Raw genomic sequence first — 16,299 nt, 5'->3', positions numbered from 1 at the left:
CTCTTATGACCCTTTTGCACGACACTCAAGCTTCTTCAGTCTCGCGTCTTTGGTTTAAGTCTCATGAAGTAAGAAAAGAGGAAGAAATAGAGAAAAATGAGAATGGAGAGCAGTGGTGAGAACGTTTATGATGATGGTGCATGGTGGTGATGATGGTGGTGGTGATGTCAGTCGTGGTGGTGGTGGCGGTGGTGGTGCAGGTAATGAAGTAGATGAGTGAGCGAGAAGACATCAAAAAGACGATTCTTTTGACATTCTATTAAGTTTATATTGCAAAAAATGGACGTTCATTTCTAGTTGGATATCACGCATTCATTCGTGTGTTATTCATAATGTGGAATTAAGCAACTTTTACACACATGAGATGAACAGAAAATCAGTAAAACAATTAATCTAATAGTGTAGTAATACTCAATGCTGGCAAAATATGAACGACATAAATGTTGAGAGGTTATAATAAACAAAAAGAACACACACACAAACATACATAATACAAGTAGGAAAACACACTCTCTCTCTCTCTCTCTCTCTCTCTCAGGATGGATGGATGGCTCACCTGTTGCGTCATCACCTGAGAGTCGCTCGCTGTGCCTCTCAGGCGGCGGCGAATAGCCTCTTGTGCTCCTGGGGAAAGGTGAGACAGGCGGTCAGGCTTACGGCGCCGTGAGTAAAGCGGTGCATATTAATAATTAATAGTAAGGGAAACATATGAAAGGAGAGACAGGTGGTCAGGCTTACGTGAGTAAGGCGGTGCGTATTAATAGTAAGGGAAACAGATCACTGGCCGAACAAAGAATGTATCTAAGAAAATAATTTAACACGCAACTTCATACAGTAGGACAAGCGATGCTAATAAAGAATGGTACGAAGGGCTTAGATAACACCACCGAAAAGAAAGTAACTGATATGTTCTCATGGACAGATGGTTATTAATGGGGAAAAGTTAAATATCCTAAAAGATAATATATGTTTGTTAGGAAATATAGTCCAAAAAGTAAAATAACCAATATGTTACCATGGACACACGGGTATCAAACGAGGGAAAAATGCCAAATATCTTTGAGGGGAATTAAGGTTTGTCAGGAAATTTGGTTCACTTGGGGTTCCTTTGGAGGTAAGTGACGCTTCGTACCCTGAGTGTGTGTGTGTGTGTGTGTGTGTGTTGGTACGTGCGCGCGCGCGGGTGAGACGCCTTCATCTGCTCAACACAAACCTCTTCTTTTCCTTTTCCCTCACAGCCACCCTTTCTAAAGAAGAAAAAAACTTATCTTTCTCCTCCTCCTAATTGCCCTCCTTCATATTCTCATTCGTCTATAGCGAGCAAAGGAATAATAATTATCGTCGTGGTCATCAATCCCACGGTTTTCTTCTTTTCCTAATGATCACCGTCATCACCAAAGTTTTTCGTCCTCTCCTTGTCTTATTTTTCCTTCCGTCCCTTTAGCACCGCCACCCTCGCACCACCACCATCAAGTCCTCCTCCTCCCCCTTCTTCTTTTCCTCTTTCTCCTCCTTATCTTCATTATCAAGACCTGCTTCGTTATATATTTATATAAAAAACTCGGATTATATTGGGGCTAAATAATACAAATAACATTATTTTGTTTCTACACAAAGGAAACGCGCGCGCGCGCGCGCGAGAGAGAGAGAGAGAGAGAGAGAGAGAGAGAGAGAGAGAGAGAGAGAGAGAGAGAGAGAGAGAGAGAGAGAGAGAGAGAGGTTACAGACTGAGTGAAAAAAAAAAGGAGATTTAGCAAAGGAAAGTCACTTAAAACCAACACCACCTCCTCTCTTTTTTACTATTTTAGTTCTTCATATTCTTATATTTCTTCTTTGTTCTCTTATTCCCTCTCATCCATCGGTCCGAACATCATCCCCATCACCATCATCATCATCACCATCATCATGACACATACTTCCACCTATTACTAAATATCATAATTTATTTTTGGTGCCTTCATGCCTCATCCCTTAGAACTGATACTTTTTTTTTATTGGTCTTTTGTCTGTGTCTGATATAAAAAAATCCCATTATACCCTGCCCCCCCAAAATATACCCCAAACCCTCTTCGATAGTCACCACACATCCTGCTCTCTCGTCACCATCACCCATCACCATCACACTACCTATTCTCGCGTCCCTCACCACCCTCACCACAAACCTTCACCACCATCATCGCCAACATCATCTTACCTGTTTCCAGCGGTAATCAGAGCTCTGTCGTGCCGCCGCACCCAGAGGCAACGCCCAGCAAGGCCAGCCGCCGCCGCTACCGTCAGCACAGCGGCCGCCACCACCAGGCTCACCGGCAGCAGCCCGCCGCCAGGGGCGCCGCTGCCGCCTTCATCGCCCTGCTCGTCCCCTGTGGAAATATTTAAAGGCGATAAGTGGCCTAAAGAAGGACTTGACAGTGTGTGTGTGTGTGTGTGTGTGTGTTTCTATGCTTGTGGTGCAGGGAGGGAAGGGAAGGGTGTGTGTGTGTGTGTGTGTGTGTGTGTGTGTGTGTGTGTGTGTGGTGCAGGGAGGGACGGGTAGAGTGTGTGTATGTGTGTGTGTGTGTGTGTGTGTGTGTGTTTCTATGCTTATGGTGCAGGGAGGGAAGGGAAGGGAGAGAGTGTGTGTGTGTGTGTGCGTGTTAATGTCGCGTTTGCTTGTGCAGGAAAGCTAAAACCAAACATAGAATAAAAAGGATGTTGCGTGTACACAGGAGAATAGGGTGACGGGAAAGTGTGAGGTGAGATGAAATGAGACGAGTAGGCAAGGAAGCAAGGCGAGATGCTTAAAAGGGTATAGTAGTGGATGAAAGGGTGGCGGTTGAAGGGAATAACAGGCAGTGAGTGCGTAGTGAGGGAATGCACAGGAGGGTGGCTGGGTACACGGGTTGACAGCTGGCAAGATAACTTGTAATAAACGTTACCAAAGACTAATGGTTGAGCTTTTCTCTTACAAATAGTGACTCTCATACACTGCTGATTACAGCTGGAAAGTTGAGGGAGTTCATTAACTTTCCAGTCCATTTAATGCATCAAGAAAAGAGGATCCTGCCATTGAGACGGGTCGTGGGTGTCACCGGTCCGGGCCAGAGGACAAAGAAGAGAAAGAGGAAGATAAGGGAACGAAGGAGCAAGTGGAGTACGACCGAGAGGACAAAAATGACAACGTGGATAAAAGAAGGGCGATAAAGAGGAGATAATGAGTATACGTGTGTATGTTCGAGGAGTAGGAAGATGAAGAGAATGAGGAGGTATAGCGAGGGGTATAGGATAAAGGAAGTGAAAATCTGATGAATATTATCAAAACTGAAAAGAAAAACGAAATCTGAATTTCTTGCTCGATCGTTCGTTTAATGCGTGTGTTAGAAGAGTTGGGTAATTTCAAGAGAGAGAGAGAGAGAGAGAGAGAGAGAGAGAGAGAGAGAGAGAGAGAGAGAGAGAGAGAGAGAAGACAGTAGAAGAGATGAAACAAGGCTGAAGAATGATACGCACATACATAGCAGCAGCAGCGGTCAAAGTCACACACACACACACACACACACACACACACACACACACACACACACACACACATGCAGGGGGCCACAGATGACAGGCGGCGAGCAGATACAAACTCGCGTCTCCACACAAAGCGTCGCTGCCGGTCTGGAATGACGCAAATGAGATAACTTTCGGGTTGCCTCCCATTACAGCTCCTCGATCTCTATTATCTCTTGTTCCTGCTCCTACATCGTCTTCCTGTTGCTCCTCTATCATTTTTTCCTTTAATCCTCCTATCTTTTTTCTTTTTCGTCCTCCTATTTCTACTAAACTTCTTTTTTTCTCATCCTCATCCTTATCTTATTTGATATAACTCATATTTCTTTTATTCCTCCTCCTCCTCCTTCTAGTACTGCTGAATCACATGCTTCTCTTGCTCCTCCTCTTACTTTTACAGTTGCTTCTCGTTCTGTTCTTCCTCTCCTCCAGCTGGTACTGCTGTTTCTTTTATTGCATAACCTCCCCCTTCTCCATTAGATTTTTCTCTCCTCCTCCTCCAAGAGTTGCTCCATTTTCTTTCTCGTCTTCTTCATCGTTTACTTCTCCTCCACCTCCTCTTTTTGTGGCTCAGGAACTCTCAATCTTGTTAGTGAAATTACCCTTCAGTGATTTATACGGGTGTGACGTGCATCCCACTACTCTCTCTCTCTCTCTCTCTCTCTCTCTCTCCCCCAAGAAAACATAGTCAGTAATGTCACGGTAGGAGAACACCTCGGTTCTTGCGATCATAAATTAGTGCGCATCGACATTAGAGCTCAAACATCAGTGACTGAAAATTAAGTAAAGGTGCCCAATTTCAAAAGAGCTAACTATCAGATGACGACAATGTAGAGGAAGTCTGGCCAAGCTTTAAAAATCATATACTCACTCAGCAGAACATATTCGTCCCTTTGTGTGAGAAGCGAAGAAACACTAATAAAAGCCCACCTTGGTTTAATAGCGAGATTAAACACTCAGTCAAGGAGAGAAAATTGTTTTAAAAGTTAAAGAAAGAACAAAGCACGCCCGAAAACATTAGACTTTATCATGATGCCAGGCGACGAGTAAAAATATTAGTATGGCAAGCAAAGCGTAGATATGAAGAAACTATTGCAGCCAATTGTAAAAATAATCCGAAATTCTTCTTCAGTTACATAAACAACAGAAAGGCGATCAGAAGTTGGACCTTTAACAAACAGTGATGGTGCACTAGTGACTGACAGCCAACACATTGCAAACCTCTTAAACAATTACTTTTCCTCGGTGTTTAATACTAACAGTCTTCCCACCACTACCACCATCACCAGTACTAATGTAAATCTCGAGCATGCATTGCCTAATTTTGAAATAACAACCGATGAAGTCCTTAAAGCTCTCCATTCACTTAAAACAAATAAAAGTCCCGGACCTGACAAAGTATATCCTATACTGTTTAAAGAAACAAAGAGCGAAATACTCTCCTCCCTTACAACCATATTCAATATGTCTCAGACAAAGTATATCCTAGACTGTTTAAAGAAACAAAGAGCGAAATACTCTCCTCCCTTACAACCATATTCAATATGTCCTTGCGACAAGGCATTGTCCCTTCGGATTGGAAAAAGGCTAACGTGACACCAATTTTTAAGAAAGGAGACAAAAAATACCAGGTAATTACAGGCCCATTAGTCTAACTTCAGTTGTAGGTAATGCACGTGAGAGCATAATTAGAGAAAAAAATGTGAGTTACCTTGAAAGCCACTCGTTAATTGGGGATTCACAGCATGGCTTCCGTAACAAAAGATCCTGCATATCAAACCTATTGACCTTTTATAACGACCTCTTCTCAGTTTATGACGTAACCAAATCATTGGATGTAGTCTATCTTGATTTCCAGAAAGCGTTTGATAAAGTCCCACATCATAAATTATAAATTAAAGCAAATAGGTATTGACGGTCAAGTAAAGCAATGGATCGCGAATTGGTTGAGCAACAGACAACAAAGAGTGGTGATTGACGGATTTAACTCAGAGTGGGCGCCGGTCACTAGTGGCGTCCCTCAGGGCTCGGTTCTTGGCCCAGTGCTCTTCATTATTTACATCAACGATGTGGATGTTAGACTCAATAATCGCATTAGCAAATTTGCAGACGACACAAAGATTGGTAACTCGGTTCTCACAGACGAAGACAGGCAAAGCCTCCAAGAGGATTTGCACAAAATTTCAGCTTGGTCGGATAGATGGGAGATGCCCTTAAACGTAGACAAGTGCCAGGTCCTTCAAGTTGGAACAAGAAATAAGAAGTTCGATTACGAAATGCGCGGCGTTAAACTCACAAGCGTTCAATGCGTTAAGGACCTGGGGGTCAAAATCGCGTCAAACCTCAAATTCTCACAGCAATGCATCGATGCAGCAAATAAAGCGAACAGAATGTTGGGCTTCATTAAAATAAACTTTTTATTCAAGAATAAAGATGTAATACTTCCGCTCTACAAGAGTTTAGTCAGACCCCCACTACAGTTTTGGTCTCCCCACCATGCAAAGGACATTGCTAAATTAGAAGGTGTTCAGCGTCGGGCAACAAAAATGATCCCTTCCTTGCGCAACAGATCTTACGAAGAAAGGCTTTCCACCCTTAACATGTCTCTTGAGAAACGTCGCCTCCGAGGAAAACTGATCGAATGTTTTAAAATACTTAATTGTTTCACGGATGTAGACAGATCAAAATTGTTTATGACTGATGACACTTTGCGAACGAGGAACAATTGCATAAAACTCAAATGTAGACAAGTAAATTCAGACTGCACCAAATTTTTCTTCACCAACGTTGTAGTGCGATAATAGAATAAGCTCCCACCTTCAGTGGTCCAGTGTAACACGATTGACTCCTTTAAAAACAAGCTCGACCGTCACTTCCTTCAACTTAATATTAACTAGAGTAGAAATGCAACATTTTGGAACCATCTGATTAATGTAGAATCACTTAGGTTTATGGACAGACCACCTAGTCTGGACCATGGGGTTTGTGTGGCCTGATTTTCTTTGTAAATCTATCTATATAAATCTCTCTCGGCAATGCGGTACTTACAGAATGTGACAGGCGGAGCCTACAAGAAGATTTGCGTAAAATATCAGATTGTTCAGTAAAATGGGAAATGCCTTTTAATATAAACAAATGCCAGATTCTGCAGTTTGGATCTAGAAATATAAAGAAGGACTATGAAGTTTGCGTCTAACCTCAAGTTTTCCCAGCAGTGCAACGAGTCCGTTAAAAAAGCAAACAGGATGATGGGTTTGATTAAGAAAAATGTTGCATTATAGAATAAAGATGTTATACTACCTTTGTATAATAGTTTCGTCAGACCTCATTTGGATTATGCCGTTCAGTTTTGGTCTCCCCACCATGCGAAATCAATCAAACAATCAATGGGGCATACGCCGGAGGGTGAGTCGCCTCACCCACCCTATGACGCCAAGTCCAGGGGTCCCTCCCCTCCGGGCGAGTCTCCATGCAGGCCCCCTTCCCAACCCGAGTACCTCCCGGCAGGATCTATCGACTTGCTCCAGCCACGAACTCCGTGGGTGTCCCCTTGGCCTCTTCCACTCAGGATTGTCTCTACAGAGACAACCTGATGAGCAGGATCAGCTTCCGGAGATGGCGTTGATGGACTATTCAGGTAATATATGTCGAATCAGTCCCACAGAGTAGTCGTTGGTTTGACACAAAGTCATTTCAGCGACATCCCATGATTCTGCGTAGACACTTATTAAAGCAGCATCAATCCGCCTCTCCAAGTCCCCATTTAGTGTCCATGTCTCACAACCGTAGAGTAAAACAGGGAGCACAAGGGACTTGAAGATCCGGATCTTTGTCCTTCTGAACAGGTACCGACAACGCCATATACTCGTGTTGAGCGAGTCCATAACACTGAGGGCCAGACCAATCCGCCGTAAGACTTCCTGGCCAGACTCACCGTTGTTATGAACTACGCTACCAAGATACGTGAAACTTTCTGAGATCTCAACGTTCTCGCCACACGCATGAACAGACTGTACTGTGTCATCCTGCAAGCCCCCAAACACTTGTATTTTGGTCTTGGCCCAGGAGACCTGGAGTCTCAAGGGCATCGCCTCCTCGTGCAGTGCCTCGAGAGCCATCATCAAAACGCCCAGCGACTCCGCCAGGATTACTGCATCAGCAAAAACAAGGTCAGTGACCCTGGTATTGCCAATGGATGCTCCGCAATGACTCTCGCCCATGACTCTGCCAAGTACCCAGTCCATACAAGTGTTGAAAAGCGATGGGGTTAGGACACACCCCTGCCTCACTCTCGCATTCACGGAAAAGAAGCCGGACAAGCCCCCCCCCCCCACCACCCCCACCCCCACCCACCCATACACACACTTAACAGCACTCTCTGTCCCGGAATACAGGCCAGTCAGCAGACCAATAGTCCTCGCAGGAATCACACGGAGTCGCAGAAGATCCCAGAATGCCTCACGATGCACTGAATCAAATGCCTTCTTGAGATCGACATAGGCTGCAAGCATCCCCTGTCGAAACTCACGTCGGCGCTCCATGCGAAAGACATTGCTAAATTAGAAGGTGTTCAGCGTAGAGCAACCAAGATGATTCCTTCATTACGAAACAAACCCTACGAGGAAAGGTTGTCACATCTTAACCTGTTTTCTTGAAAACGCCGCCTAAGAGGAAAACTGATCGAGTGCTTTAAAATGCTTAACGGTTTTACCAACGTGGATCCGACCAAGCTCTTTGTGATGGATGATTAGACGCGAACGATAAATAATGGCGCTAAACTCAAATGTAGACAAGTTCATTCAGATTTCACAGAATTCTTCTTCACTAATGCTGTCGTTCGAGATTGAAACAGATTACCACTATTAATGGTACATTGTAACTCGATTGCATCGCTTAAGAATAATCTTTACCGCTATCTCCTCCAACTCAATGTTAACTAGGTCAGTTTAAACGTCATTGTGTCCGCATAACAACTGTCACTTAGGTTTAGCACAGACAACATAGTTTGGGCCTTAGGGCCTGTGTTTGCTATCTATCTCTCTCTCTCTTACTTGATACTCGGGCATTCACTGTGTGTGATGGATTGAGCCCATTTTCCTTACCTTCCCATCCTTGTTTAATCTACCCTTTCTTCCTTCCCTTCCATTCTCTTCCCTATCTCTCCCAAGCAATATGTAATGGCCCTGTCAGTAATTCTCACCGGAGTTACTGATTCCACTTGAAGGCTCCGTCCGCCCCGCCTCGGCGAAATCACCTGCTCCGTCCCGCTAACTCCCTCCCAACCTCCGATTCCTGGAATTTTCATTATTTCGGCTAACTCTACCTATTTTCTCTTTTTTGTTTGTTGTTTCTGTCGTTTTTTCCATTATTTGTTTCTTTGATGTGTAGGCTGTATTTTTTTTATTTTTTTTCTAAAGCGTAAAAGCCAATTTATATGTTATTTGAAATTGTTTTGCGTATTTCACGTTTTGTTTCCCGCCGTCACAGATTTTAATGAGTTTTCTGTATATATTATTTTACGGAATTGTGGTTTGTTTTCACTGATTTTTAGTATATTCATTTCTATAGAGAAGTTGTTTTTAAACCTTCACTTTCAATTCCGTGTTCATTCCGTTCCAAAAAATATAATTTTCTGATTTTTTTTACTTATATTCCTTTCGTGGTAAGTCTGATTTGATCTTCTATCTCCTTGTACTTTTCCCTTTTTATTATTAATCTGATTCTTGGCATCACGCCACTGTTAAGCCCCTTGTTTAATGTTTATATCATATCACTGAATGCTGTGTTCACTGACCTTTAAAATCTCTCTCTCTCTCTCTCTCTCTCTCTCCCCCCTGCTACTCACTCATCCTGTTCTCGGCCATCTTGTAGGTGAGCGCCTCCAGCTTCACGGGGTCGGAGCTGCCCAGGTTGTTCCTCGCCGTCACCTGGATGATGTAGTCAAGGCCAGGTGTGAGGCCCTCCAGGGTGAAGGTTGGGGACTCGGAAGTCACATTCCCCTGTCCCCGGCCCGTCACCGCCTCAAACACCTGCCGGGGAGAGGACGCAGGTGGTGGGATGGGTCAGGTGGTCGGGGGAGAGGGGAGGGATGTGGTGTATGGTCAGGGACATTTGAAATTCATGGGCCTAGTTAGAGTCTAATATGTACATATTATGCACAGGTGATCTAGCACAGGTGGCGGTAAGGGACAGGTGTGGGAGGATGATGGGATGGGTGTTGCATAAGGTCATTGATTTTGGTGTTATCGGAGTAGGAATTACTCTTTGTGCTGAGGTCATCGTACAACCAGTTGGAGAGCAATAAGGATGATTACCAACAGGAAATACGATAGAAACTGAGGTATGTTGCGCAAGGCCACGAATTTTGCGATTATTGGATGTGGTGTTATTACAGATTCATGCTATTAGTTACAATTAATGACAGGAGGAGTAATAATTTAGATGAAAAGTGACCATTAATAAGCATACCAAGAGACAGATGTTGTCACAATTATACTCACTGATACTGGCTCAAATATTTATCTCAATCCCATTACGATGATTCATTCGGATTACTCAAGCAGGACTGGCTTTGTTTATATAACACGGGACACATTATTAATGTATCTGTTGCATTATTTATTATTATTTTACCCACATGCTGCCCGCCCAGATTTTCGATTAACCCTAACTTCAGCGAATTCGGTCAAATGGAGTGCCGGGGGTTGAGAAGGGGGCCGCATGGGCCAAGCAAGAGTCATACATCACGGCAGTCACTATAAATAAAATTCACCTAAGCCTCTAGCGGGCTCGGGTCGTCCAAGAGACACACCTCAAAGGAGCCTACCGGCACGGTAGGTATAACCTAAAGAAAAAAAAAATGTGGATCACAACTCTGTCCCGTTTATCAGCTTCAATAACAGCGCTCCGGCGTCCACACAAACAACGCGCTCACGCAACAGGGTGGAAGAGAAGAATTGTTGTGTCGCGTGCAATGGAGACCTCGTGCCATCAGTCATACCCAAGGGTCACCATAAAGACAAATTTTTACATTCCTCGCAGCTCCCCATTAACCCCCTCCCCGGCGCCCCTCACCAGTGGCGGCCGCCCAGGTGAGGTAATCTCCGCCGCGCATGGAATCACGCGGCGCGGGACCCAGGTAAGTCAGGTTTTCTTCCTTCATTACTTTTTTTTTGAGTAGGCTGACCGAAGGCTGTGACTAAGTCATTAATGTAGATCGTAAAATTAGAGAACCACTGAGTTTACTAAATAAGAAAAGTAATAATAAAACGAAAGGAAAAAGCAAAGGAAAAGTTGAGGACATTCCCTATAGCTGCGCGTGACCTCGATGTTCATATTCGTCGCATCGGCTCTTGAGCCTGTAGTGGGTGAGAACCCATTACCCCGGGGAACAGCGGAGGGTGTGACATCCGGACTACCATAGCTTACCTTCCAGGTTTCCAAAATAACCATTTACCAACAACTCTGAACGGGAGGATAAACAGCTGGGTGAGCTGCAGGCCGGCGCCAGGCCAGTATTCGAGCACGGAACCGCGGATTCGTTGTAAGGATGCTAATCACTTCACCGCGAAGGCACTTGCTTCCGTGTATATGGCGTATATAGGTATACGATCATAGCATGCGGTCCACTTAGATATTAAAACTGCTGACTGTATATGACATTATCCATCGTACAGTAGAGTACCGCAAACAAGTAAACTAGTATTCCTGTAGTTGGCCACTGGACTACTGTGCCAACCACCTTTCCTCATGAATTGTGAGAAACAACGGCTCCACACACCTCTTGACACATTCCAGTCATTCGTAGTACAGAATGACTTTTTTGTCGATCACTGCTGTGCTCATGGGTATTTCCATTACAGAAAAGAACACCAGTTGTAAAATATCACAAATACGTAGACTGCAGTAAAATTTGCAGTTGATGTTCACTTAATGGAAGAAGAAGAATGCGTTGCCTTTCTGGGCAAAACGTGAGGTTTGGCCCCATTTGGGATGACAGCGAAATACAGGTCTGTGTCTCCCCCTCCCCGTGGTGTCAGACTTCATTTTATGCTGCATAACACTACAACATCGACAAGGCCCTGCTTCATAGAGAGCTTCAGAACATTGTTTACGTGTAAAAATGCAAGCGTTGTTTCTTCTGTAAAGATGATACTTCTGTTGAAAGATTTCAACAGCATTGTAAACGGTAAAGTGTGTCAAACTGATGTTCTTGGCTTGAGTTTTCGTTTCATACCGAATATTATTTCGCTGCGAACGGCCAGGTACTCTAGTAGGAAAGTCAGGCAAGTTCAGATCAAATCAGGTGTCAGGTATGGTAAGGACCGGTCAAGTGTGATGGTAGAGCACACACACACACACACACACACACACACACACACAAGCAAACAAATACACACACACACACACACACACACACACACACACACACACACACACACACACACACACACACACACACACACACACACACACACACACATACATACATACGCACATACATACCTTGGCAATGAAGACCTGCTGCAGGCCACCGTCAAACCCAGGCGTGCATTCCACCGCCAGTGAGTTATAGGTCTTGTTCACCACGAGGCATCGCGCAGGCTGCTCCGGGCGACCTGCGGGGGGCGGGAGGTCAGTGGAGATTGGGGGTGGGGGGCGGTTTCGATGGACAGGGGTGTGGGTGAGAGGTAGGTAACTGCTGAGGTTAAGGATTTGCCGGAGGCAGGAGGTCAGAACAGGCTGGGTCTTGGGGAACAGGTGAGACTCAGTGAGACGAGGTGAGAGGCAGATCATTGGGGAGTGTTAAGGACCTATGGGGACCGGGGGGACAGTGCAGGTTGGGAGAGGGCTTCCTGTGGGGAAAGATGAGACGGAGAGAGGCAGGCCATTGAAGAGTGTTGGCGACGTGGCGTAGGGTGAGCGGAAGAGGAGGGAAGGCCATGGAAAAGAGAGGATGTTGGGAGGGTGATGGAGGTGCTACCGAAGGAGAGGTACAGGGGTAAGTGGGGTCAGGACTGAATCATAATAGTCATATAATTAAAATAGGAAAAGTGTGACCTGGGGGAAGAAATGAAAGCAATATCAATCTCCTCCCAAAGCACTCTGAGTTAGATAAGACAAGGGCGCAAGGACAGGGATTCTCCTGAAAAAAGGAAAAGCTACTTTAATAAAGGAGAAAAATGCACCTTAAATTTCCCTTCTCCATCCCTTACCAGCACGAGACTACAGACACTGACACAAATTGGATGGAGGGGAATCACACACACACACACACACACACACACACACACACACACGGCCCGGTAGCTCAGGGGTAGAGCGTCTGGGTCACAACCAGAAGGACCGGGGTTCAATTTCCCGGCCGGGTGAAGATAAGTTGGGTTTATCTTCTTTTACGTGTAGCCCTTGTTCACCTAGCAGTGAATAGGTACGCGACGTCAGGCAAAGAGTTGTGACCTCCTTGTCGCGGTGTGTTGTGTGTGAGTAGACTCAGTCCTTCCCAAAGATCGGTACTATGAGCTCTGTGCTCTTCCGTAGGGGAACGGCTGGCTGTCTCGAGAGAGACCCGCAGCAAACCAAGAGGTGAATTACACACACACACACACACACACACACACACACACACACACACACACACACACACACACACACACACACACACACTCTCTCTCTATACCCTGTGTAAATAGACGCTGCATCACAACAAACCCGTAACCGTGATCCCGCAAGTACCACCACCTCTATTACTAAGCCTCTAGATAACTTAAAAATCCTTAGTTTCAATGCGCGTAGCCTAAGCAACAAATTTGATGAACTGAGATGTCTTGCTTTAACATAAAATTTTGACATAATTGCTATAACCGAAACATTTATGGACACCACAAATATTGATTTAAGCTCCGAATACAACATAGATGGCTACAGTCTCTTCAACAAAGATTACATCAACCGTAGAGGCGGTGGTGTCGCCCTTTATGACAAAAGTTATTTGCAACCCACTGACAAAACACTGGAAACAGTAACGTTGAACATTTGTGCGTGCGAGTAAACATTGCAAAAGTCAACTTAAATATATCTGTCACCTACAGACCTCCTGGGCAATCACTGATGACGACCTTGAAATGTACAGCGTCTTAAGGCAGTCACTAATAACGCGACTCACTGATATTAGAGACTTTTAACCTCCCCCTATATCGACTAAAGGACACTGTCAGGTACAGAAGCTGAGTCACATAGAATGATATAATTTCTATAAGAAAATTATCTATGACTAATGGTTTCTGAGCCAACTCGACAAAATAATATACTGACCTTGTTATAACGACCCAAGATAACCTAATCAGTAGTGTCACGGTAGGAGAACACCTCGGTTCTTGCGATCATAAATTAGTGCACGTCGACATTAAAGCTCAATCATCAGTGACTGAAAATAAAGTAAAGGTGCCCAATTTCAAAAGAGCTAACTTCGTCGAAATCCGCCAACAACGAACAGAAATACAACTATCAGATGACGGGAACGTAGAGGAAGCCTGGCTAAGCCTTAAAAATCACTTACTCACTCAGCAGAACACATTCGTCCCCTTGTGCGAGAAGCGAATTAACACTAATAAAAGCCTACCGTGGTTTAATAGCGAAATTAAACAATCAGTCAGTGAGAGAAAATTGTTTTACAGGTTAAAGAAAGAACAAAGCACGCCCGAAAACATTAGACTTTATAATGACAGGCGACGAGTAAAAAGACTAGCAGGTCACAAGCGTAGATACGAAGAAAATATTGCAGCCAACTGTAAAAAATAATCCGAAATCTTCTTCAGTTACATAAACAACAGAAAGGCGATCAAAGGTATTGGACCTTTAACAAACAGCGACGGTGCACTAGTGACTGACAGCCAACACATTGCAAACCTCTTAAACAATTACTTTTCCTCGGTGTTTAATACTAACAGTCTTCCCCTCGCTACCACCAACACCAGTACTATTGTAAATCTCGAGCATGCATTGCCTAATTTTGAAATAACAACCGATGAAGTCCTTAAAGCTCTCCATTCACTTAAAACAAATAAAAGTCCTGGACCTGACAAAGTATATCCAACTCTGCTGAAAGAAACAAAGAGCGAAATACTCTCCTCCCTCACAACCGTATTCAATATGTCCTTGCGACAAGGCATCGTCCCTTCAGATTGGAAAAAGGCTAACGTGACACCGATTTTCAAGAAAGGAGACAAAAAGTACCAGGTAATTACAGGCCCATTAGTCTAACTTCGGTTGTAGGTAAGCTACTTGAGGCATAATTAGAGACAAATAGAATTACCTGAAAGCTCACCATTGATTGGGGACTCACAACATGGCTTCCGAAACAAGATCCTGCCTATCAAACCTATTAACCTTTTATAACGACCTTCACTGTTTATGACGTAACCAAATCCTGGACGTAGTCTATCTTGATTTCCAAAAAGCGTTTGATAAAGTCCCGCATCATAAATTACTTTACAAATTAAAGCAAATAGGTATTGACGGTCAAGTAAACCAATGGATCGCGAATTGGTTGAGCAACAGACAACAAAGAGGGAGTGGGCGCCTGTCACTAGTGGCGTCCTCAGGTTCATTATTTACATCAACGACGTGGATGTTGGACTCAATAACCGCATTAGTAAATTTGACGACAAAAGATTGGCAACTCGGTTCACTGACGAAGACTTCAGCTTACGAGATGCCCTATACAGTTCGAATGAAATGCGCGGCGTTAAACTCAAAACCGTTCAATGCGTCAAAGACTTAATCGCGTCAAACTCAAATTCTCACACAATGCATCGATGCAGCAAATAAAGCGAACAGAATGTTGGGCTCATTAAAAGAAACTTTGTATTCAAGAATAAAGATGTAATACCCTGCTCTACAACAGTTTAGTCAGACCCCACTTGGAATATGCGGTACAGTTTTGGTCTCCCACCATGCAAAGGATATTGCTAAATTAGAAGGTGTTCAGCGTCGGGCAACGAAATGATCCTTCCAGCGCAACAAATCCTACGAAGAAAGGCTTTCTACCCTAACATGTTCTCTTGAGAAACGTCGCCTCCGAGGAAAACTGATCGAATGTTTTAAAATACTTAATGGTTTCACGAATGTAGACAGATCAACATTGTTTATGATCGATGACACTTTGCGCATGAGGAACAATGGCGTAAAACTCAGACAGACAAGTAAATTCAGACTGCAATTCAAATTTTCTTCACCAACGTTAGTAGAGAATGGAATAAGCTTCCACCGTCAGTGGTCCAGTGTAACACGATTGACTCCTTCAAAAATAAGCTCGACCGTCACTTCCTTCAACTTAATATCAAAAGAAATGCAACGTTTTGGAGTCTTCTGATTAATGTAAAATCACTTAGGTTTAAGAACAGACCACCAAGTCTGGACCATGGGGTCTGTGTGGTCTAATTTTCTGTAAATCTCGTAAATCTCTCTCTCTCTCTCTCTCTCACCTGCGGGCACCACGTGGAAGAGGCAGGGCTGGGTCATCTTGCCCACGTTGTTCTGGGCCCAGCACTGCAGCGTCCCGTAGTCCCAGGGTGCAGGCCATGAACCCACAGCGCTGTTTCCGTCTGGCGGGGAGGGAGAAAAGGTAATCATTACATCAATCACAGCACCTGATTATTTCAATAATAATGGAGGTATTTCTCGAATCTTGAGAGATGTACAGGGCAAATTCAATCTGGTGGAAGGGAAACAAGATATTATGTTGTTGGGCTAAAGCCCGACATTTTG

At 44.2% G+C, this 16,299-nt stretch overlaps 1 protein-coding gene across 1 annotated transcript in view; it reads right to left on the bottom strand.

Moving 5' to 3' along the window:
- LOC126992366 (nephrin-like) overlaps window positions 1-16,299 on the bottom strand; it is a 266,294-nt gene that overhangs the window by 66,928 nt on the left and 183,067 nt on the right. Inside the window, exons 11-15 of the mRNA XM_050851078.1 lie at window positions 16,017-16,136; window positions 12,037-12,149; window positions 9,377-9,560; window positions 2,195-2,363; window positions 557-624 (exon numbers count right to left, since the gene is read on the bottom strand). Of these exons, the coding sequence (XP_050707035.1) occupies window positions 557-624; window positions 2,195-2,363; window positions 9,377-9,560; window positions 12,037-12,149; window positions 16,017-16,136 (654 nt within the window). The remainder of the gene's footprint in view (window positions 1-556; window positions 625-2,194; window positions 2,364-9,376; window positions 9,561-12,036; window positions 12,150-16,016; window positions 16,137-16,299) is intronic.

Source organism: Eriocheir sinensis, unplaced genomic scaffold (assembly GCF_024679095.1).
Source record: "Eriocheir sinensis breed Jianghai 21 unplaced genomic scaffold, ASM2467909v1 Scaffold450, whole genome shotgun sequence".
NCBI classification, from domain to species: domain Eukaryota; kingdom Metazoa; phylum Arthropoda; class Malacostraca; order Decapoda; family Varunidae; genus Eriocheir; species Eriocheir sinensis.
This window is presented reverse-complemented; position numbering and strand designations above follow the sequence as displayed.